The sequence below is a fragment of the Camarhynchus parvulus genome, chromosome 2 (assembly GCF_901933205.1).
Source record: "Camarhynchus parvulus chromosome 2, STF_HiC, whole genome shotgun sequence".
Classification (NCBI taxonomy): domain Eukaryota; kingdom Metazoa; phylum Chordata; class Aves; order Passeriformes; family Thraupidae; genus Camarhynchus; species Camarhynchus parvulus.
Genome location: NC_044572.1, coordinates 147,379,727 through 147,404,314, shown reverse-complemented (window position 1 = coordinate 147,404,314; position 24,588 = coordinate 147,379,727). Strand labels below are relative to the sequence as shown.

At 38.3% G+C, this 24,588-nt stretch overlaps 1 protein-coding gene across 6 annotated transcripts in view; it reads left to right on the top strand.

Moving 5' to 3' along the window:
• The window catches only part of TRAPPC9 (trafficking protein particle complex 9), a 441,577-nt gene that overhangs the window by 45,537 nt on the left and 371,452 nt on the right, over nt 1–24,588 (top strand). For all 6 annotated transcript variants that reach the window (XR_004060513.1, XM_030943200.1, XM_030943197.1 and 3 more), the window contains 5 exons: nt 4,212–4,297; nt 11,859–11,985; nt 13,490–13,622; nt 15,300–15,463; nt 22,340–22,492. Coding sequence is in view for 5 of the 6 variants with exons in the window: in XM_030943200.1 (XP_030799060.1) it covers nt 4,212–4,297; nt 11,859–11,985; nt 13,490–13,622; nt 15,300–15,463; nt 22,340–22,492 (663 nt within the window). In the remaining variant the exon portion in view is untranslated. The remainder of the gene's footprint in view (nt 1–4,211; nt 4,298–11,858; nt 11,986–13,489; nt 13,623–15,299; nt 15,464–22,339; nt 22,493–24,588) is intronic.

Sequence of the window (24,588 nt, the reverse complement as noted above, 5' to 3'; positions counted from 1 at the left end):
TGTGCACGTAGGGGAACATCTTAAAGTGCTCTCTTGATTTCTCTTAATAATTCATTGAAAGTTTAATTACTATTAAATTTTCAGCATTTAATCTCTTAGCTATACCGTGTCGTGGTTTTTTCATTTAAATGAAACCTTATTCCCAGTTTTGTCACATAATTGTACAAAGCAGTATTCTCATTCCTTGATGGATACAAAAGGAACCTGCATGTTTGAACTGGTTAGCATTTGTTTCGGTGCTTTGTGTACCGTAGGAGATTTACATTTTACAGTGAACATTCTTCTTTTAGGTTTTTATTTAGCCCAAGGAGATGTCTGATTGCTTCTGATCCTGTACAGCATTTGTCTTTTGAAGTGTATAAACATTGCAGTCCCTGCTAAAAGCCTCTAATGTTTCAAAGTTTAGCAAACAAAAGAAAATACAAAATAAAAGCAGATACTTCTTTTGAAAGAAGCTGAGAAATTTATTAACTTCAAAATTAATGAGAGTAATTTAATGGCATGTATTTAACATTAATTAAAACCAACAATAACAAATGAACTGTTGTTTGTCTTACATGGAGATAGTACTCCATATTTTGGTTAAATTGTTGTTTTGCAGCAAAGGAAATCAAGCACTGCTGACAAACCAAAGGGAAACAAAACCCTTTAGAAAGTCTTGAAATGTTTTCAGCTTTCAACTTGATAAGCTTTTCTGATTGGAAACAATAACAGGGATAATTATATTGTAGTTAAATTGCTTTAATAGCATGCTAGTCGTAAAAAATAAACCTCCTGATTTTTGACATGAAGTGTTTTGTTGGTTTTGAGTGCTGATAGTCTAAAGCAGCAAGAATATATAATATAATTCTGTTAGTAAATCCAACAGCTCTGTCATACCTGTATTAGCTGATACAAATATAGCTCATTTTACCTTTCCTTTCAAAACCTTTTCCCCCAAGGAACAATTCTGTAGCACTGCCCTGGCACATTTTTCACAGGGGATTTCAATCTCATCTCAAAAAACCTCCATTGATTCAGACTCCACCATGTCCCTGGGGAGGTTGTTCCACTGAATCACTGTTCTTACTGAAACAAAAAGAAATTAGTAAGAAAATAAAACCTGTTCAGTCCAACTGGTGTCTATTACCCTTGGTCTTCTTCCTGTGGCTCCTTGTGAGGAAAGAGCTTCTGTCCTCTTTATGCAGCCCTTGAAGTTCTGGAATACCGTGATGATATCGCCCTTGAGCCTTCTCTTCACCCCAGAGAGGATAACCCTCATCACGGGGGTTCTCCAGTCCTTGACCACCTTTGTGGTGCTCCTCAGGATCCTCTCCAGTGTGTCTGTGTCCCTCCCAGCTGTGGGGAGCAGAGCTGGACACAGCTGTGCCTGACAAGCCCAGGGTGGAGTGGTCACCTCCCTCTCTGTGTAGTGGAGAAGCACAGGGACACAAAACCCAAAACAGATGGACTCTCAGAGCCCAAAGCAGATGGACTCTCAGCACCCAAAGCAGATGGACTCTAAGCACCCAAAGCAGATGGACTCTCAGAACCCAAAGCAGATGGACTCAGAGCCCAAAGCAGGTGGACTCAGAGCCCCAAGCAGATGGACTCCGAACCCAGCAGAGCACATGGACTCTCAGAGCCCAAAGCGGGTGGACTCTCAGAACCCAGCAGGGCCATGAGTGGAGGGATTGTCAGTCAGAGATCTGTTGCAGGTGAAGGATGGAAGCAGGTCACTGCCTGCACCAGGAGGAAGGTTCCTCCTTCTCCTCCTCCTGTGACAAGTTCTATAACAGGGGTGAGGCTCTGGAATGAGAAGGCCAAACTGACGAGATGGCTGAGGGTCCTTCTGGGACAGAGTGGCTTCCTAAAGCAGCACCACCTGGACCCTGCATCACAACCTCCTCTGCTGGCCGGAGAAGAAGGGTGGTCCTCACAGGAGACTCTCTCTCTTCTAAGGGGGGCAGAGAGCCCCATGTGCAGACCTGACCCAACTCAGGAGAGGTTTGCTGTCTCCCAGGGGCTCAGGTAAGGGACATCCCTGGAAAATTCCCTCTAGAAAGACCCTCTGATTCCTATCTGCTGTTGGTTGTTCCAACTGGCAGCAGCAAAACAACAAAGAGAAGTCTGAGGCCAATCAGAAGAGACTTCAAAGCCCTGGGACAGCTGGTGGAGGGATCAGGAGCACAGGGAGTGATTTCCTTGATCCTTCCAGAAGCAAGGAATAACATTGACAGGAACAGGCAACTCCATTGATGTGTGGCTTCGAGGTTGGTGTCAATGGAAAAAATGTGGTTTTTTTGGCCATCTGTCAACACGTGGCCTGCTGAGACCTGATGGGATGAGCCTTTCTCAGATGGAAAAGGAGTTCTAGCACAGGAACAATGGGGCTTGCTGACAGAGCTTTGAACTAACTTGGAAGGGGGAAAGGGAGAAAAGCAAGCTCCCCAGTGATAAGCAATGGGATTTTGTGCCAAACCTTGAGGATCCTGATGGGATCCTACAATCTGCTTCACCAGGTGTTGGCCACAAGGTACCACACCTGAAATGTTTCTACCCTGATGCCCACAGCATGAAGAACAAACACCAGCTGAAAGCTTTGGCCCAGTCCCAGAGGTTTGACATCATTGGCACAAATAAATCATGGTGGGATGAGTCCTAGGCCTGGAGAGCCCTGTTGGGTGTTGTGCTTTCAGAACAGACTTTCCTCAGTGTGGTCATTGCTAGAATGTGGAGATTCAGGGCTGCTGTGCTACTGCAGGTGCCTCTGTTGCTGTAGTAATCCACAATGGTTAACTCTGTACCTGTGCAGAGCAGTCACTGGCTGTTTTGGGGGCTGCAGAATGCACAAGACATCATGGACACTAATAAGCAATTAAATATGAAATGTAGAGAACATCTCATACCACTGTGAATCTGAATGGTTTTTTTTAATCAACAGTTTTGCTTTTCAGGTTTCACAGTAATATCACCCATTAACATCTGTGGATGTATGTGTTTAATTTCCACTAGCATTAATTTGAGTTAAACATTTGCATTAAGTACATCTCCCTTGAGCTCTCTAATATTGCCTGCAAAATGTAATCAGAAAGTAAATGATTGTGATTGTACAATTAGAGTACAGATTGCTCCAACTGTGCATTAAAGTCTTAATATTGATTATCCAGGTTTTTTACTGGACATTTCTTAATGTCCTAGTAGAAAAACTGTTAGCAATGTATGTTAAAATCATTAGGTAAACTAGTAAGAACTAATCCCTGTATGTTATAATTTAGCTTATAATCGTGATTTATTTAACAAATGTAATTAAACCACCTTTTGTTTACTTGGACTGCAAATCCTCAGCTTGCAGGGAGAATCTTGCCACATTCAGTTTAAAGTCTGCACTTCAGGTGCATGTGGTTCACTGTGAGAAATTTGGAAGGTAGACACAAACCTGAGGGCTGAAAAGGTTACGAAGTGCTGATATAAAATAATCTTTTTGCATTGAACAGTTGCTCAAAAATTGCATCTCTGCTGCTGACCTCCATAATCTCCCACAGAATTACAGAATGGTTTGGGTTGGAAGAGACCTTGAAGATCATCCAGTTCCAACCTCCCCTGCCATGGGCAGGGACACCTTCCACTATTCCAGCCTCATCTCCTTAAATTATGAAACTCAAAAAAAAAAAAATAAATTAAAATTGGCAGAGTGAAGTATCTTTAAGATTGTCTCTCGTGCTAAGATGTAAACTGAAGGTACATCTTTTTACCTGGCCCACTTTACTTCACTGTCTCTTTATTTACTCCATATAATCAGCTGTGTCTATATGAGGACTTGTGATTTCTCTCTTCCTGTTAATTTCTTACCTGGCTGATTCTTCTCCAGGTCTCCAATATCAAGGCCTTGTGTACTCTACAAAACTCCAATTATGGAAACCTTTAAGTGTTGAACATGAAGGATGTGTTGAAGTAGTGTTTTGAATTGCTGCCTGAGTTAATTTTGCCAATGAAGCATTTGGTCTTTGGAGCACTCTTGCTGTGTCAATGAACATTTCCAGTTCCTTCACCTCTTGCTTTGCCTGGGATTTACAGCTTGTGTCACACAATGCTCTTGAGTAGGACTTGGGCTGTGAAGATTATAGAGACATATTAAGTATTATAGCAATCTGACAGCTCAGCTGCTGCTGTTTATTTATAACCCTATGATTAGGTAATTCCTGCCTTAAGTCTGTGCTTATTCCTTGCAGACTTCCAGTGGGTCCAGGGAGATGTGTGTGAAGTTCAGCTGATGGTGTACAACCCTATGCCTTTTGAGCTCCGAGTAGAAAACATGGTATGCACCTTTCTAAATCTTCTCTTCCTGCTATTTTTCTGAAGAAAAATATCATTTGGACTTTCAAATATGTTTTTGTATAAATATTCTTTAAAGATGGTTTAAGCCAGCATAACCTCAGTTTAACAGTGTGGTGTTTCCAATTTTCTCATATTTTTGGTGATGAGGTATTGAGAAGAAAAATCTCTGCAACTCAGAGTGTTTAAATGCTTTACTGGCACTGACCCATAACTCAGTTCTGTACATTTCTGCATTGAGTAAAACTCCTGCTACATGATTTATGTAGATTGGTTTGTAAGTAATAATTATACCCAAAACCTAAAAATTATTGTACCCTTGCTACTGTTGTTTAAAAGTCTGCATTCATCCTTGCTTTTCAAATTCCCATTTTGACCACAATTAAAAAACCTGATGAACTAAAATACTTAGATCTGAGAGCTTTGGGTTTTAATAAAAACTTCAGCTTATGGATTTCTTGTTCCCAGTGATTTATGCTATTTGAAAACACTCTAATGTCAGATGAACAGAAGGGAGTGAAAAAAAAAGGCCAAACCACTGGAGAAATATGTGAGGTTAGAAGGATCAAGCCTAAGCTCTCTACTTCAGCTGGCTGCTTGCAGTATATCCTGAAAAAAAGGAAATTGTAGGTTTTTTTTCTTTCTTTACTCCAACTAACAGGATTTTTAAAAATTGTTATCAATTTAAAGGTTAAAAGTTCTGTAACAACCAGACCAACTTAATATCCACTCAGTCCTAATCCAGCATTTTCCTTTCTGTTAAATATTTTTACCTTTAGTATTGCTTTAAATATAAATCACATCTCTCAGAGCCCTTTGTTCTGTCAAGCTAATTAAATCAGTGTACATCTATTTGCTCATGATTTTTGTTTGGGTTTTGTTTTTATTTATATGTCTACTGCAGTCTCTAGTCAAACAAGTTGACCTAAATTACTGATAATAAACCACATATAATAAAGTGCTTTTCCATGGGAAGTGAACATGCCCAAAGATTCTGTTTTTATAGCACAATAAAATTAATTATTGGAAGCTAACATGCCACTTTCTCCAGCAGCATTTTCTCTCACCCTCACAGAAGTATTCAAATTTTTTAGGGATTAATAGAAAAAGTAGTTGTAAGGCTGCACATTAGAAGGGTCTCTGTGGGAATTAATTGATTAAGAACATTTTGATTTACAGTCTAATTTGTATTGTGTAAGTAATGATGTCATTGTATATTAAAAAACTTGGAAAATTTCTTAATGAGGAAATCTTTTGAGTGCTTCTGTGCACTCCGGAATTCAGAATGCAAAACATCCATTCCCTGAGCAAATTACTTGTTGTAGCACCAATACTTCTCTTTGTCGCAGACATCTCTTTGTGAAAAATCTTTTCTTTGGGATTTTTCCTTCTGAGGACCTGTGGCCTTGGAGACAGATGTAAACAATTGTTATCTGCTGCTGTGGAATGCAACAGGTCTGTCTGGATTGGCCCATCTTGGTTGTTTATAGTTAGTGGCCAATCCAGGACAGAGTCTGAGAGAGCTGCCTTTGTTATCATTCTTTTCTAGTCTTAGCTTAGCCAGCTTCTGGAAACCTTTCCTTCTTTTTCTTTTTATTATAGTTATAATGTAATATATATATCATAAAATAATAAATCAAGCCTTCTGAACATGGAGTCAACATTCTCGTCTCTCACCTCACCTGAAAACCCCGGTGACTGCTGTCACATCTCTTTACTGTTGTTGTGATAAAGTTCTGTCTTGGAATAACCACTGAATTCCAGTTCCAGTGGAAAGCACAAGAGGAATTAATTTGCCAACCAGATGCAAATCTTTGAAGTGATTAATGTAACTCTAGTCAGTGCTTTGAGAAATTCTGCTCCTCACTAATGTGGCCTCACTTGGAGAAATTGGTTGATTTTGGTAGATTTGTATCTTTATCAAGGCTGTAGCAAGTTGAGGGAAGTGCTTGTTCCCCTGGATTTGGAATTTTAGAGACAATTTCTTTGGAACTGAGGCTAGTTTGGAGCTCCCCAAATGACAAAAACACTGACATCTGTTCAGCCTGTAGAGGAGAAGAATACTGGGGTAATTCCTACTGCTCTGCTCAATCCCAAAATGGGAAAGTGCAGCAAAACCAGGGCTGGGCTCTTCCCAGAGGATGAGAGTCAGGGAATGAGCTGCAGCCTTGGAAACTTCCCTCCCTGATAAAAACTCCCTTTTCCCAGGCAGGAGGGGGATCATGCACTGGGACTGCTTATCCAGAGAGAACCTGAGACTTCCATCTTTAGAAATCTTTAAAACTTGAGTGAACAGGATGTGAAAAACCTAAACTACCACCAAAGCTACCCCTGCTTTGAGCACTGGGCTGAACACAATGACCTCTACAATTTCTTTCCAACCTAAGTTGTTGGTTTTCCAGTCTCATCTGTGAACCTTCTGGAATATGGGAATAGGCATTACTTTATCATAAGAATAAACTCTGTTTTCATTTTAATAATTCAGAGGGCTGGTTAATATTTTAAAATGGTGTGTTTTATTATTAACATGTACCCATGCCTGCAGTTCCCATACCCTTTTCTTGTCTGATTTCTCATCACCTATCAGATTCTTTCAGATTATTTACTCTCACTGACTCAGTTTCATAGCAAGTATGTCCTTTTCTGTCATTTAGTGGCAGTTTCAACTTGCTTTTCCCACGACTTTTTTCCTCCTGCCTGACTCAGCACCTCACCTTTGTAAGATCATTCAGGCTTGTTTCCAGTCATCTTTGAGTTCTCCATTGCTTGGTTTATTTTTTCTTTGTCCTTTCCATGCTCCACCATTCACCAATGTGTAACTGTACTGAAATCTACAGTCTTATTTATTTTTTAAAATTTTCCCCTTTCCCTCAATTTAGATTTGTTGTTCTGATAAATTATTCATTTCACGTTAAATGAAATCCAGGCTTTTGCCATGGTACTGTTCCTACTGTGTCTCTCTGTTTGTTGAATTTCTGTTGTGATGGTAAACAAGTTAGCATTGAGCACAGGTTGTTAAGGAGAATGATTCCCCATGGAAAGACTTCCAGAGCTTTTTCATTAATTGAAGTATTAATGCTGTGTCCATGTAGGTTAATTGAGGTGTGCTAAAGTAAAAGGCATTGAACTTCTAGACTTGATATGAGACTGTGGACACAAGACTTTGATTAGTGTTGCTCTGATGATAAACCCTGAACAATTGATTTTCTTTTGTTATTTTATTTTATTGTTCTCAAGGATCTTGGCCCATTTTTGTTTTTTTTACTGTTAATTTCCTGTCATGACTATTCCTGATTTGGGACTCTAATTAGGTACCTATTCTTCATTCCTGCCCCATTTCTGTGTTCATTTTCTGTCTTTTTCTATTTCATGTTTCTATTTTGTCCATATAGTTAGGAGGCTGGTCCAATGGAAAGTGCAGTAGTGTTTGTAAAATGACAAATGAAAATGTTCAATCATGGAGCATGGAAGTGATGAGCTCCCACAATTGTGTGAGTGAGTAAAGTGAAGTAGGAGAGATCTTGGGGTTGATCAGAACAAATGCTTTAATAAAACTCAGCAGGTACCTTAAATCAGCAGAATGAGAGACAGAAATGAGCCTAACCAGAACTGGCTGTGATGGATTAGACAGAATATCTTTGCCATGCTGGTGCTTGGGGGCAGCTCACCCGGAGATGGGATGTTCGGCTGCACATCTGTGCCACCACTTCACCTTTTCTGCCAGGAATGTTGATTTCTGTACAGCCTTGTTCAGGTCTCTGAGTGGTGGCCTCCAGCCCTTTTGCAGTTTGTTCTGATGTTACTGCCATTACTGCAGTTTTCTATGCAGGAAAAAATGATCTTCACATCTCAGGCCTTCCAAAACAATCCAAAAAATTCTGGGAAATCTCCTGTGGATTTGTTTTGAATCTTGAGACAAATGCTTAAAGCAGCAAACCACAGTACAATCTGGGGAGATTTACTACTAAAATACATATGAAGATGCAGTGCAAAATGTTAAGTTCTCTAAGATTTTTACTACTTTTTCATCTTTTTTATTAATTTTCCTATTAAAAGCAAAAAAAAAGCTGAACAATTCTGAGGTAATGTGTATTGAGGGGAAGCATTTTCTCTGCCCTTACTATAGAAAATACAGCCATGGTTCCAAGAAAGCTACAAGATCTACAGACAGTAGATCTGTCTGTATTTAATAAATAAATATCAAGAAACAAAAAAAATGCTACCCCCTAACCCATGAGAATATTATAATTTATAGTATTTAGTCATTATTCAAGAGATAAGTATTTTTTCTGTGGTTCTCCTTCTGTTTGGGACCTGTATTTATTTGAACACAATCAAGTGTGGTATTTTGATTAATGATGCTTTAAGAATGGCCTTTTTTTTAAACTTGAAAATTGTGCTATTAGTCAAGAGCTCTATGTTGATATTTAAAAAGAGCATCTAAAATTTTGATAAATCTGAATGTGTAATGAGTCCCACAACTTTGCTTATGATGGTTTAAATTGTTTCCATGAACTGCTCTTTCCTGAGTTCACATCTTTTGCTGTTTCTGCTGTCTTGAGAGAATATTTAATTACTGCTACACTACATTTAGTGGAGAATGTTTTAGTCAAGAATGTACACAGAAATGTGAAGGGGGGAAAAAAGTAAAAATGGTTGCGTTTGGTGTTTTTCTAGGTCTGCCTGAAATAACCATATTAGAAATAGTAGGAAAAATTTCTTCTAAAAGAAATATTTGACAGTTTTTGTGTAAAGTATTTTACAACATGGTATACAAGTATGTTCAGCATGGGAAGTAACTTTGAAGGTCATGTTACTTTAAAAAAAGAATGATTGCAGTTTGGGATTGGTAAGTAAAGCCTAAAAAAAGCAGTTACATACTCCTGTTATTTTAACAGCATCCCCAAATGCTGCCATTTACATGCAAGTTGTTTTGTTCCTCTAAAACTGAAATGAGATTTGAAGTGATTGAAAGACATACTGTGATAAAAGCATGCATACATTCTCTCTAAGACAATTTAAATTGTTTTATAAGAATACAAAGAAATGTAAACATTTTTTTGTGTGCATGACTCACATATTCCCTGGAGGAAACCTTGGATTTGGATGATCTGTTCCTGTAGGGTCAGAAAGAGAAATGATTACCAAGTGGTGATTAAATGATTACTAAATATTACTACTTAAATTAATGTAATGATAACTCTCAGGAAAAGAAATCTAACACATTTCCCTACTTTTAGTGGTGTGGCTGAAATTTTTTAGTTAATGGATGTGAGAGTACTTAGCCTTGGTTAGGTTTTCACTGTTAAACTGCAAAACTTCAGGCACCAGAGGGCAATGTTGGGCAAATATTGCAGAATTGTGCAATTCAGCAAATTGTGCTCTTGAAATCGTCTTTCAGACATTCTAAGATGTGTCACTGTCTTTTAAAAATCACTTGTGTGGCCTAAGTTTTAATGGTAAGTGTCTTGATTTCAATTTATGTCTGGAAGTCTGAAGTCTAGTTGATTTTTATATTGATTTCCCCCCCCCCATTTTGATGAGTTTTAATGTTTTCTTTATGTCTTTACTTTTCAAAGCTTGGAAGTTTTACTGATCAGTAGAACTCTAAAAGGGGAACTGACTGCTGTTTTCTTGGTTTTGTGTTAGTGCACTTGAAGCTCTTCAATTTCTAGTCCAGGCACAGTGTGTGCTTAGTGCAGGTGTTCTAGCATTTAAATTGTGTTTGTTCTCTAAAAGATCCCTTTGTTTTCAAGGTTTGCATTACATATTAGAGAATATTTAGGGATCCCTGCCAGTTTTTTAATTTACATTTGCTACAGCTGATAGTAAACAAGACATTGGATGGTTTGGGGGGTTTTTATCACTGATTTTGCAGGACTTGAAGTCCTTGGATGAGAGTTTTTATTTGAGATGAATCCTGAATAATTCAAATGTGTTTGAATATTAGGCCAAGTGATAGATCAGTGGTTTTGAGACTAAAATAAAGTTTAAAAGCCTTCTGTACCAGTTTTAAAAGTGAGCTCTGGAGAGTGTATTGGGTCAGCTGTTTTTTGTATTCTAATGTTTGCTTCAGCCAAAGCAAAAGCAGCAGAATTGTGGTGAAAATTGAGGCTACATCAGTGTTAAAGAGAGAATGTTCATCTCTTTTCTGTGAGGTGAATCCCACTGGAAGGATTAATGTGGGAATCAAAGAGTCTCCGTGCTCTGATACACTGGGTGCTGAATATACAGAAAGGCAAAGTTAGGTTTTACTTGGATCTTTGTGGACGGTTTCTGACAGCTGAAGTCTGCATGTGAAATGGGAGGAAAACAAAAATTCAGTAGAAATGAGGGTGTGACAGAGTATTTATTTACAACTCAAGTACAATGGTGAAATGGAATTTTGTGCAGTCTCAGGGACAGAGTTCTCTAATGCAGCCTTCCAGAAAGCCACAGTAGCTTTGGGTGAATTAGTTGTTGTCTCAAGAGTGTCAAGTCTACAAAGAAGTAATTGCTAGAACAGAGATTTTACAGATTTTGGATATGTTATGTGTTTTTCTGTGGCTCAAACTGTGAGCTTTATCATCTCTTTTCACAAAAGTATATTCCTCTTTAATAGGGTTCTCTGTTCTCATTAAGCATCCACACAGAGTTAAGATTTAATCCAGTTGTGCTTACTGCTTTTATTGACGGAGGTCTTTGTAGCATCCATACTCAAAAATAAAAATAAATATGTGTATAGAAAAACAATGGGTAAAGTGGATTTATATGCTTTCCAAAATCAAGTTTATTTTTAACAGCACATTCTATGCTCAAGCATGTTCAATTCATTAACCAAGTTTAAAGAAAAGCCCCAGTCTAGTAAGAACAGTAATGATGTGCTCAGAAAATTCCTTCAATGATTTTTTTTTTCTGCTTCATTTCTCATTTTGTCCCATGTTTTAAATTTAGAATGCTAAAAGATTTCTCTGACACTGAGGGAGTAACTGCAGGCATTTAGGCTTGAGAGGATCAGTTCAGCAAAATGAATGCGTTATTCCAACTCACTGAAATATTTAGGTTGGATGGTTAAGCTAGACTTGCCCTGTTATCTGTAAATACTTTTTTTTTTCCTCTTAGAAAACATATTTTGGGTATGTAATCAAAGCTAAGCAAGATCTGTGATTTCCACTATCAAATATTGATAGACAGTGATTTGATTTCCACTATCTATCAAATACTCAAGTTAAAGTCACAGGTACAATTAAATGTAGGTACAAAACAGCACCATGCAGATGATATCTGTGATTTTTTTTACTATGCTTGGGTGTAAATTTTTATTAGTTTTTCATTCCCAGCTCAGTTCCTGGAACACATTTCCATGTTGAATACAAATCCTGCTGTAATTTTGGATGCACGCTGCAGTCATTGTAACTCAAACCCCAGAATAACTGCTATGAGTAAATTGGAATAAATCATAAAAGTTTGGCTGATGTAAAGCATGGGATTAAAATATAAGTATGTAGCATAAAAATGTAAGTGTATATCATAAATGGATTTATCTGTGTATTGTGTTTTTTCAGGGTCTCTTGACAACTGGAGTAGAATTTGAATCTCTCCCTGCTGCCCTTTCCCTCCCTGCAGAATCTGGGCTCTATCCTGTGACTCTGGTTGGTGTTCCCCAAACCACAGGGCAGATCACAGTCAATGGTAAGGGAGGCTCCACTCACTCCTTGTTGGCAGAAAAACCTAAGTTTTACACCCCTGTGGCTTGCATGGCTTTTTTTGCCATGTGTGTGTTCACCACTCTGAATTCTCCTCAGTCAGGAAAAGAAAAAAGGAACACAGGGAATCTGTTCCCTGCACCAGGCTTCATTAAAAACAGCCTGATGAATCACTTGGCTGCAGCAGCAGTAACGAGCACATTCTTGGAGTATCTCATGTGTGAGAGGAAGAGGATAATGAACTCAAGCTCCCCTTTATTAATGCTTTCATTTGGAAAGCTTCTGAGGAGGATTACTTGAACTTTTTTCTTAAGAATGCAGAAGATAATCTTGCAGGGTTTTTTTTCCCCCTTAATTAATTGTGTTCATGTAAGATTACAGAAATTTTTGCAGATTGCTTCCGTGGAAACAATTTAGCCAGGGTGTATGGCCTGTTGCAGTCAAGATATCATTTCATTAATAAGCCTAAATAAAACTGTGTTTGTAGTAAGGAAGGAAATTAAAGAGCTTTTACAAAAGGCTAGCAGACCTAGAAAAGGAGGCATATGTAGAGAGGATGGATTCAACATGTAGTAGGAGTGAATCATCTTATCAAATCACATTTTTAAATATGTCTTCTGGAATGCAAAGTTAGGATACAGAATAAGAACCATTTTAGTAAGGCTAAGCACTAAAAGAAGATGGCTTTGAACTTGAAGAAACTGTTCTCACTGAGTTTTTCTTAAGTGCTTTTGTGTCTGCTCATAAAACAATTTTTCATGTGATTTTTTTTTTCTCAGAAACGATTTCAGTAAATACAGAATAGCATCAAAGCATTCAGAACATCTGTACTGTAGTTGTCTCCTTTTGAGTTCCACATACTAAAAATGTATTGCAAGTAGAGGAGTTGATTTCTGTACTTGGCAGCTTTTTGTTTGTCAATGTATCAAAGTTTCCTTCAGATATAATGCATAAATATTGCCTGGTAAGGAATCAGTGGAGAGGTATTTTTCTACTAAATTGAACTTTCAGGGGTTGTAGTCTTTCATGGCAAGTGTTTGTGTTTATGCATGATATTTTTTTCAATTAATAATTTCCTTTAGGATTCTTTTATCCTTCTGGATGTAGTTGAGATTCTTCCCTGTAAACATTTTTCTGAGGAAATAGGGAATGTATGTTGAAGGTTGACATGTTTTATGTGCCCCAGGCAATTTGGTGACAGGTATAAAATGGTGTCCATGCTATGACTTGTGATGTTGATCTTGTAAAGAATTCTGCAGAAGTTTCTAATGCATTGTAGAAATCAGAGGCTCTTTATAATTTATTTTTCATGCCACAGATACATTGTCAGGTAGTTATAAATGTTGTTATTTCAGGGGTTTGACAGTCCTGTAGATATTATGTGTCCTGAGAAGATTTTCCTGTTGAGAAGGTGGTGGTTTGGGTACTTTTAGACCTGCCATAAAACAGTAGAATTCACAACATAACTGGTGTTTTCTTCTAAAACTCAGGTTATCATACTTCAGTTTTTGGAGTCTTCAGTGATTGCCTTCTGGACAACCTGCCAGGAGTGAAGACCAATGGCTGCACTGTTGAAGTCATTCCAGCTTTGCCAAGGCTGCAGATCAGCACCTCCCTTCCAAGGTGAAAAATTAAATTAAATGATGATTTTATTAGGTTATATTTAAGTGTTAGTCACATGCTGAATAAAAGCTTTTCCACCTGAATGAATAATCAGTGCTTGAGTAAAACAGGACATAATCCAAATCTGCATTATTTGCTTTAGAATACAAACCTCAGTTTTTTGTTTTACTGCTTGAAACCATGGACTTTCACAGAAATATGCAGAAATAATTTTGCGATATTGTTTGTGCTCAAAACTTTGGTTTTGGGCAAAGAGGGATGTATCAAGCCAAGAATTCACTGTTTATATCTAAACAATCCAGTCCAGGTATGACTGTTAATTCAGATCAATTATCACAGAAGAAAGGAAAAAAATAAGAAAAATAAACAGAAGAAGAATCACTAATAAGTACCTTTATACAGTACATTTATACAGTAACTGAAAACATAATTTGTTTTGCCTTTTCGTATGCAATTCCATGATACTTTTGTCTCAATATAAGGGGGGAAAAAAGAAATTCCTTCTTCCCTTTCACTCCACGTCTCAAATTTCAGAGCCCTGAAATGCTAACAGTACATGACAGCACATTCTGAATGATCAAAAAATACTTGAAGTCCTCGTCACAGATCTGTTCTGAAAGACTGAAATCTCCTCCTGTTTGTGGAGGCTGCTTGTCTTGTGGTAAGGAAGGACAGGATCAAAGGGAAGGATGGCAGGAATACCTGCAAAAAGAAGTGGAATTATTGGTCATTAATCCCAGTAACTTCTGTCCTTATATCTTTTATGCCTTCTGACCACTCTGCATTAGCACAGAAAGAGCAGTCAGGAATGGAACCTCTGCCCATCTGTCTTGTTCTGCAGCCTCCTTCCCTCATTCATGCTCCAAAGAGTTTATCTCTAGGCACTGTTTCACCTTTCACACTGGGAATTTTTCCCTGGATCCATTGCTGTGAGGTTTATGCCCTGCACTGTCCACTGAACCTGCTCCTTGTAGTGACCTGCTGTCACTGTCATGTTTTCTGGAAAAATCCCCTTTGCCCAGGATTTCGCTCCTGGGAAGCTGAGAAGTCTCAGAGAAAAAGGAAAACCATAATTATCTGATTTGCTTCTCGTTTGTTTTGCTGCTTTGGAATGTGTTTGGGCATTGTTTACCCACAGGTGATTGTTTGATTGGTTTCATGTGAATTGTTTTAACTTAATGGCCAATCACGGCCAAGCTGTTTTGAGGCTCTGGAGAGAGTCATGAGTCTTCTTTATCTTTTAGTCTTATGTCTGTATCCTTTCTGTATTCTTTAGTATAGTTTAGTTCAGTATTTTTAATATAATATAGTGTCATAAAATAATAAATTAGCCTTCTAAGAACACGGAGTCAGATTCATCATTCCTCCCTTCGTCTGGGAACCCTGCAAATACGACAACCTGCTCTTGATTTTTTTTTCCTTTCCCCTTCCTTACAGTTTTTACAGGTAGTTTAACAAGTTTTCATAGTTAGAATATGCATTCTATATTGCTTGAAATATAACTTGTCTTATGTATACATTATTAATTTTGGTCCTCAATGGTTCTAAAAATGGAAATGGAAATGTTATTTGGTGTCTTCAGCAGTAGTTTTTGAGTCTTCCAAAAATAGTGAATAGAGTAACCAGGACAGGCTTTTAACATTTTCATCATAATAATTTGTTTGTCTCATTTTTTAGATCTGCTCATACACTTCAGCCTTCTTCAGGGGATGAAATCTCCACTAATGTGTCTGTCCAGCTGTACAACGGAGAGACCCAGCAGCTCATAATTAAATTAGAAAATATTGGAACAGAACCTTTGGAGAAACTGGAGGTGACAGCAAAAACAGTCAACACCAAGGGTGTGTATGCTGATTTATATTGGGAAATATTTATCCTGACTTCTTCTCTGTTTAAAGGGAGATTATTTGTGTTATACTTCCTTTAGGTCAGTTTAGAATAAATATCATAGTCCCCATTACAGAACTGAAATAATTAAGTTTGCTTTTATTGTAGAAATATAGAAATGAAAGAGAATGTAAGAAAATGTAGAAAGATGAAGGAAATTGTAGAACCATCCCTGTGTTAAAGGCTCATCTGCTTTTTGGAAATCTAAATTTAATTTCAGTGTTACTTGGGGAAAAAATCCTGAGGCAATTACTTGTAATGAGGAAGAATCTTGGGTCTAAATTATTTTCTCCTTATGTCTAAATATGCTGATTAGTTCATTAAATAAATTACTATTAGCAGTAATGTTGTCCTACTTGAGGGAGTGGAAGTAAATAAGCCCATTTCTATCTTACTCAGTGAGCAGTAAGAAAAAAAATAGAGAGAAGGCTTTAGAAGACAAGGCAATAAATAAAATAAGCTATTGTGAGTTAAAAGAATAATTGAAACTCTGGATGAAATACAGCACATCCCCTGTGTACACTTAATTCTCTTGAAATGCTCTGTCCATGTTAGTATTAAAAAGTGTCTGATAGGTGAATCCTGCTTTTGTTTTGTGATTTTTTTTTTTTTTTGGTTTGTCCTCTGAGAGATTGTTATGAAAATTATCTTAACAGAAGCACTGCAGGTGACAAGCACATAATCTTTACTGACAGTAGAAATACCGTATTTTATTGCAGTTTTTATTCTGTCAGTGCCAAAGCATTAAAATTCAGTGTGATACCTTGTGATTTCTGTTCATTTCAGTACTCAAGCTTGTGATTTTTTATAACAGAGTATCCCCTTCTCCACAACCTCAGAGAATAGGAGTTGCCAATCATCTCAAAATAGATTTTTGGTCTGAGACTTGTTACCAGGAATAGTTTTAGGAGTTGGAACGTATGATGACGTACAGTTCTTATTTCAGAAATTCCAACATGCTTCTCCTGGGCCAGGGGCTGCATGTATGGAATGGAGAGGCCAAATAAAGCACTCAGGTGAAATGGAGAAATTTATGTATTAAATAGTGGAATATATGGGCCTATGAGTCACATGTTAATCAGGATTTTTGTACATAACATTACACAGTTAATGGGTGCACAAGGCTGAAAAAGAGACTTATGCCAACTTTGAAATCACCATCTGGCCATGACAACTTTTGTTAAAAGCAGTGGGGAAACAGTTGAATAGTTGATACACTCACCTCTAAGTTCAGTAAAACTTTTAATTGTACTTCATCCTGTATTTTCTTTCTCTATCAAAGATCTTTGCAATGAAGCCCCTTTGTGTATCTGACAGTGTCTTTAATGTTATTAGGCATGATAATTATCAGAAAAAGGAAAATTTCTGATAAGTAAGCTATAAGCATGCATACTCAAAAAATGCAGCTTAAGTCCCTATCTCAGAAAAACAGATGTGAGTTTTGAGAGGCATTGAATGATATTTGTTCCAACAGAGTGAGAGCTCTGCCATCAGAATCATGCAATCAGAAATGTCTGTGTGGGCAGGGACCTCTGGAAATCATCTTAACCTTCTTTTGAAAGCAGAACTTGAGGTGATCCAGGGACCTGTCAAGCAGAATGTTCAGTTTCTTGCATTGTCTCACAGAAGTTAAATGCACCCCTGTATTTGGAGCTGTGTGCTTGAGATGAACTGTGTTATTGGAAGAAAAAAAGAAACTTAAGTGTGACTTTTTAAATTACTGTGCTATGGAAACAATGTAAAGCACTGGAAAAGGCTAATTACAAGAAATAATAGTCTACTGTAAGTATACAATAATTATGTAATTTCAAATATGATTGTGTGGAGGTGTGGCAGAGTGTCATAGAATCAGTCACTGAATGGTTTGGGTGGGAAGGGACCTTAGAGACCTTGGACTTCCAGTTCTCCTGCCATGGGCAGGGACACCTTCCAGGTTGCTCAGAGCTGCATCCAGCCTGATCTTGAATGCTTCCAGGTATGGGGCAGCCACAGCTTCTCTAGGAAACATGTGCCAGGGCCTCACCACCCTCATAGGAAAGAATTTCTTCACAATACTTAAGCTAAACTTATTCTCTCTCAGTTTGAAGCCATTCCCCCTTGTTCTGTCACTACATGCCCTGTCCAAAGTCCATCTCCAGCTCTCTTGGAGCTCTTTTAGACACTGGACAGGGCTTTAAGATCCACCCAGAGGCTTCTCTTCCCCAGCTCTCTCAGTCTTCATAGTAGAGGTGCTGTGATCAACTTGGTGGCCCCCTCTGGACTTTTTCCAACAGGTCTTTCTTGGATTAGGGATGGACCTTTGCCTTTTTTCATGGGCTCTCTTCCCTTTTAGTTATGACCTTAAATTGATACAAATGCACGAGGCTGGGCTGACATTCCACTGAGATGGGATTCTGGTGGCCAACAAGGAACCAAAGGTTTGTAATGTCAGCAGCTCCTTTTGGTCAGTGAATACATGCATGGAACTCCTGAGGACAGGCCATTAAACCATCTCTAACAGCCACACAAACTCTTGGTGTTCCACATCAAGTTGAAAGCATGTGCAGGTGTCCATAGCGTGTTAAGAAGTTGTCTCTTGGTTGTTCTGTACTGAAATGTGCCTGTTCAAAGTGCTCAAGGTGTCCTTGAGAGCTGTTGGTCACCTTCGTTTGCCTGATCACAGCTTGCCAGTCAGCTCAGGAGCCCATGAGAAGCTTTGGCCAATTCCAGACAAACACAAAGAGCTTTCAGTCATCTTTTGTTACACCCCATTTCCTTTGGTTCTTTTTGTCTTGGCAGTTGTGAATCTCTTGCAGCTGCTGCCTGCCTGACCCATTTCCCTACTTTCTGTTTCTGGAGTCACAGCTTTTAGCACAAAGATGAGTGCTGTAAATGGCAAACATTCTCTTTTTTACTGATGTTGGATTTATAGCCAGTCACTGTCCTTGAGGAAACCAACTCCTCTGGCATTGTTACGGGTGGTATCATGTTAATGAGAACCTCTGGAGGTAAGAATTTCACACTTGCCTTCCCTTACCTCTCCTCTGTCACCATCAGGGGCAGCTCTTTGGGTTTTCCCCTCTGGCCCTCAGATAAATATGAGCTTGCAGCTCCCCCTGTGCAGTTCATGAAGGACATCCCAGGGTTCTGAGTCCTTCAGCACCTCTGTGTTACAGAACAGATCCTGAGGCAGATCAGCAAGAGGAACTTGTCATGCTGCCACAGCAGACATGTCTGTCATGGCTTTTAGTGTCTCACTGCACCCCTGAGCCAGGCTGGGGCATCTGTAGGTTGGACATCACATGTCCATGCTGTCAGGGTCAGCTCTGTGTCACCTTACACTGTCCCTCACCAGGTCAGACAGTTTAATCCTTTTTTTGGAAAGATGACCTGTGCAGAGCTGGATGCTTTCCCTTTGGCTCCAGTCAGCTTTTTTTAGAGGCTTGTTGTGTCTCAGATAAGGGAGTGCAGTCCAAATGCTGTGATAAACCAACTATTTGATCCACTGTGGGGGGAAATACAACCCTGGTGTTTTCAGACTTGAGACTTGAGAAGAGCCCACTTGGCAATCTTGGCACGAGTGGTGAGCCCAGCTACACACATGAAATGAGCCTGGATGAAGCAAAATCCTCACTCATCTTTCCTAGCAGGGACAGACCTCAGGAATTTAAATGTAGAGAAACAGGTTCACCTGTCCAGCTGCATTCTTCCCATGGCCTTTGAACACATCTGCCAGAGCACAAATGAAAAATCTACTCTGAGGTTCAGGAAGATCTGTGAACATCCAGGACTAGATCTATTTCCATTTTTGATAAAGAAAACTTTGTAAATTCTTTCAGATGGAAGTTGGGTTATTAGGGTGGGTTGGCCCTGGCTGGATGCCAGACACCCTCAAAGCTGCTCTCTCACTCCCTTCCACAAATGGCCAGGGAGAAGAAAATACAATGAAAGTCTCATGGGTTATGGACCAAGAGAGATCATTCACTGATCACTGCTGCAGGCAAAACAGACTCACCTTGGAGATATGAATTGAATTTTATTGCTAAGAAAATTGGACAGGATAATAACAAGTGTAAAATATCTTGAAAATATATATAAAAAATAAAGTAAAATATAAATTTTTTATAAAATATATATTGAAAGTAAAATATATCTTGAAAACACCTCCCCCCACCACTCCCTCTTTCCCAGGTTTTCCATGAGGGGCTTTGGAGGTTGCTCTCAGTTCATCCCACCTTATTCCTGCTGCCCTTCAGGGAGAGGGGTCCTTCCCCAGGCTCCCCTGGGCTGCAGGGGAATCTCAGCTCTGGCACCTGGAGCATCTCCTGCCCCTCCTTCTCCACTGACCTTTGGTGTCTGCAGAGTTGTTCCTCTCACATATTCTCACTCTGCTCTGAACATAATTGCTTCTATGCAATAATTTCTTTCCTTCCTAAATGTGTTATCTCATTGGAAAGAGCATAACAAGTCCTGCAGGCTCATTTCTATCCACCAGGTCTAGGAGAAGTTAAAATGTGTGAATGGCAATGCCTGTGCATTTAGAACTGATAGTTATTTTGAGTTTATAAAATAAACTATAGCAAAAAGCCAGATTTACCAGGGTATTTAAGATTGAAAAGAACTGAGGTTCTTGTGTTGGCAGAAGACTTTTCTATCAAGTTTCTCTGCACAAAATGTCAGTGTGGACTTTTTCTTTGGCAGACCTTACAATCTGTTAAAAGTTAGAGTGGTCTAGGATGACCCAAAGTTAGTTTCTGGGTAAGCTTTCATGTGATGTTTGTTAGGATTTTAGTGATTTAGCACCCAGTAAAATGAAACAGGTTGCTATTTACAACTCCTGATAGCAGTTGCTTGTAACTTGTTTGCTAAACACAGATTTTGGGCTTGAGAAAGAGCTGAATGCAGGTTTGCCCCAGTTCAGCATTCTACTGAACTGAGGTCTAAAGCCACAGTAAAATTCACTGTAATACTGATTGCTGAACTAGGTCAACATTGTTAAACTATAACCAAGTGTCAGATAAATATAAATTAGCTGTTTCTCCACATCTCCAGCTTAGCTTTTAGCTCCAGCATTTAGATCTTGTGTTGTAATTACTGGTGTTAATTAGAAAGTATCTGCAAGGGCCGTTCTCACTTCAAAAGTCTTTCCACTTGTAATGTCTTCAAATAGATCTCTTACTTAATAAAAACACATTTTGGAAAGAGTTTGGTGCTCCACTGCTTGGGAAATGTCCTTCTTTGTTTACACTGAGGGAAAACACTCCTTGAGCATATTGGATTTTTATTAAAAGGAAAAAGGGATAGAGAATGCCATACTTATTAACTTACTTTTTTTCTTTAAAGTAGAAGAAAATGATCAGAATGGTCATATGGTTCCAGCTAAATCATTAGGTGAGGTGGAAGTGAGATTAAGGAAATAATTTCTTGGGAGGATTTTTTATTTTTACCTTGTCTTTATTATTTTATAAAGAAATCTGTACTGTTGATTTGCTGGGGTAAGACACAAGACAACATCTGGTGCTCTGTGAGAAGAATATCTGTCAGGCAAAGCTTTTATTGCTTAGGTAGAAGTTAATGGAAGAAATATTCTCTTTGTTTTCTTCTTTTCCTAGAAAGGGAACCCAAAGGTTCCTGTGCAAATCAAGATGATTTGGACATAATTTGGAATTCTGATTGCTGCTTTTGAAAGATCCTTTATTCCAGATTGTGGTAGTTGAGGCAGTCTGCCCGCCCTGTTCCCTCACACATGGATCTTAGAGGGTGGTTTTGGAAAGGTTCTGAAATCACAGCAGATTTTAATTATCTTGCTCTTACCAAGTAGCCTGGGAAGATGTAGAGATGAACTGTGTGACTTTCAGTGGTCCCTGTTATGCAAAGCTGTGCTCAAAAGGTGTTTAAATCAGCTTTTAGAAGAATTTTGCAATATACTTTGGCGATAACATGCATTGCTATAATAAATCAATAAACATATTTTTAGGGCTCTCCCAGCCAAACCATCATGATTATTTATTGTACCAATAGACTTTCTTGTAGTATTTAGCATTGGCTGGTCTTGCATATAGGAATAAATTTATGGATGGGGGTGGTTTGACCCTGGCCAGAACTGAAGAGCCAGTGTAGATGAACAGTAAATTCTGGGGTTTTCCCCTTTGTATAATTTTCTGGCATGAGGAAGGACTTAATAATTACATTAATTACTTAATAATTAATTTGTCCCCTATATCAAGCAGACAAATGACAAATAATTTATTAAACAAATTTTCTTTTGTCACTGACTAATCCTGTCTGGCATCCTTAATGATTGAGTCTTATAAAAAGCTGCTTCTCAGCTTTAAGAAAGGACTTTATAAAGGATGAAGGCCAGTCGTCTTCTTAGCCTTCTCTATTGCTCAGTAAATAACTGAAGAATGATGTTACAGCTGTTTCAGAATTTCAGCTGATTAAGTTTGGGTTATTTTGATGAAAAGTGCTCTGCATTCATGTGACACCTCCTGAGCTGAACTGTGTAGGATTCAAAACTACATGAACATTTAGAACCCCTGCAGCCTATATTTAAAGTTTATATTTAATGCTGCCTATTGTGCAGGGTTTTTTTTTTCCTGGTAGTGATCTTCTTCACTTAAATCAATATTTTGAGCTTTGTGATCTGTGATCTGATTCCAGGTCAGTGTCAGTACCCAGTAACTTCTCTATTTTTCTAGTGCTACATTAACTTTAATACATTAATTCTGAATATTTTAGATTTTAAACAGAACATGACAGATTGGTTAGTACTCTCTACAGCAGTTCAAAACTGAAACTTCCTTAATGCAGGGCTTATGCTTATGAAATATTTACTTATTTTGCTACAGAGAAGCTGTATGGAGATTTCTTGAGTTGGAATCTAGAAGACACCCTCTGCCAGTTTCCTCTAAAACCTGGAAAGATTGCAACATTTGTTGTAAACATTAAAGTGAAGCTGGACTTTTCTTGCCAAGAAAACCTTCTGCAGGATCTCAGCGATGGTGAGTTTTTCATTTCTCCTTGCCTAGGAGGGTTGTATGTGCTGCTGGAAACCCTTTGCTAAACGCTGTGCCCTTTGTGTTAAACTGATTTGGGATGTGGCTGCATGTTTGAGTATTTGTGTCTTGTAAAGGAAAGTCAACCCTTGGCTGAGCTCTGCAGATTGAAGTGTGAATTTTTGAGAGAGCTGTGGGCATGAGAGTCTGGCCCAGCTTCTCCATCATGAGACCTAGCCCTGTAGTCTTTTGAAATATTTTTGACAGTAGTTTTGAGGTACTTTGTATCCTTACCTTATAAAGGTAAATAAAAATAATTTGCAAACTTTAGTAGGGTTTAAAGAAAAATAGCATTGAGTTGATTATTTAATTATCCAGGATTGCAGAATTCTGAATAATTGCTGAGGGCAGTTTTGCCTAAAGTAACAGATTGAAATTTAATGCAGAATCCCCCTAATATTTGTACTGCAGAGAAAATGCCATGTGTTTAAACTTATTTTGAATAAAAGGAAGCTGCAGTGTTTACTTCTATTAGAATTATTTGGAATTACAAGTACCAGATACTTGTAATAAGGATTTCCTTTTATAATAAACACACAGTCTTTCTGGAGTAATTACTCTACTCTGTATTTTTTCCTTTGTCTGATATGTTTGCACTGATTAAATTACCTTGATAAAACAAGACAGTCCTGTATTAAAAACTCTCTTTTATTTGGATTTTTTTCCCAGGATCCACTTGTAGGTCTGCATTACCTTTATAAATAATCTTTCAGTACAGAAGAATACAACAAAATTACATGCAGAGCTTATTCAGGTTGGATAGGGATGATTTCTGTGAGTTACCTTGCAAATGCATTTAGACAAAAATGATAGTAGTTGTTACTAATGATTGAAAGATTTTGGTTTTGAAACCTCCCTAATGTAAAATATAAAGATACTTTAAAAATATTTTAAAACTTTACTGCACAAACTCCACAGTGTTGCTACACTGCAGTTCAGTTTAGAGCTTGTGGAAAATGCTGATAGTGAAGGGAGAGCACACCCTGACATTGTGAAGACACAGGTGCCAGGGAATTGAGACTTCAAGAAATTCCCTTGATAGCAAGTGAGATTTCATAGTAAATATTCATATATAGATATATAAGCACACAAATATATGGAAAATTTCCTTCTTTTGCCCAGTGTCCAAAAAGCTCTGAAGCTGCACTTGTCTAGGAGCTTTTCTGATAAAATAACATAAACCCCAAGTATTTTGTAGGAGGTGGAGATATCATACTTCATGATATGGACACTGAACACTTGTGGGATTTGGGATTTGGATTTTGGCCTCTGTTTACCTGCATCCAGCTCTTATGGGACCACAGATGAACAAAATCTTTGAACACCATTTTTACCCTACTACTACCTCCTGCTTATCTGAAGGGTTGTGTAGCTGAAGCAATTCAACCTTTCCTCATTTAGTGATGATAAAGGAGTAGGATCCATTCCTGCTTTGTTGGAACTTTGGTATCTGTGGGTGCTGTGTAATCTCTGTCCTTTGAAAGTGTTATTAGGGATGTCAAGTATATTGAAAATTTAGTTGCTACTTTATTTTTTACGTATTGCTTTTAACTTTACAAATGCTAAAGTTTCCAAAGAGGGGGTAAGAGCCTGATGGGAAGAACAGTAAAGAGCTAGAAAATCAGTGGCAACTATGACAAGACTTTTAATCATAGTAAACTGTGGTACCTTTTCCTTTTGAAGACCAACCACATTTACAATGTTGATCAAAATACTTTCGTCTCTTAAAAGCAATGTCTTTAGTAGGGCAATTTTTACTTCCATGTCTTTAATTTGCTGCTGGAATTGTTTCCTTTTGCACTGTTGGTAATCAAGACATGGTGCAGAAGGGATAAATTACTGATGTTTTTGATGATACACATTTATCCAATTGGAAAGTAAACCAAGCTCTCAATCTGAATTGCTGAGGTGTGTTGATGGTGTGCTGCCTCACAGACAAAAATGTTGGATGTTTTTCCGGATTAAAGGAGGCAAAACCACAAGTGGCTGTACAGGATCAGATCAGTGACCATCCAGCCAATGTCCTGACTGTGACGATGGCT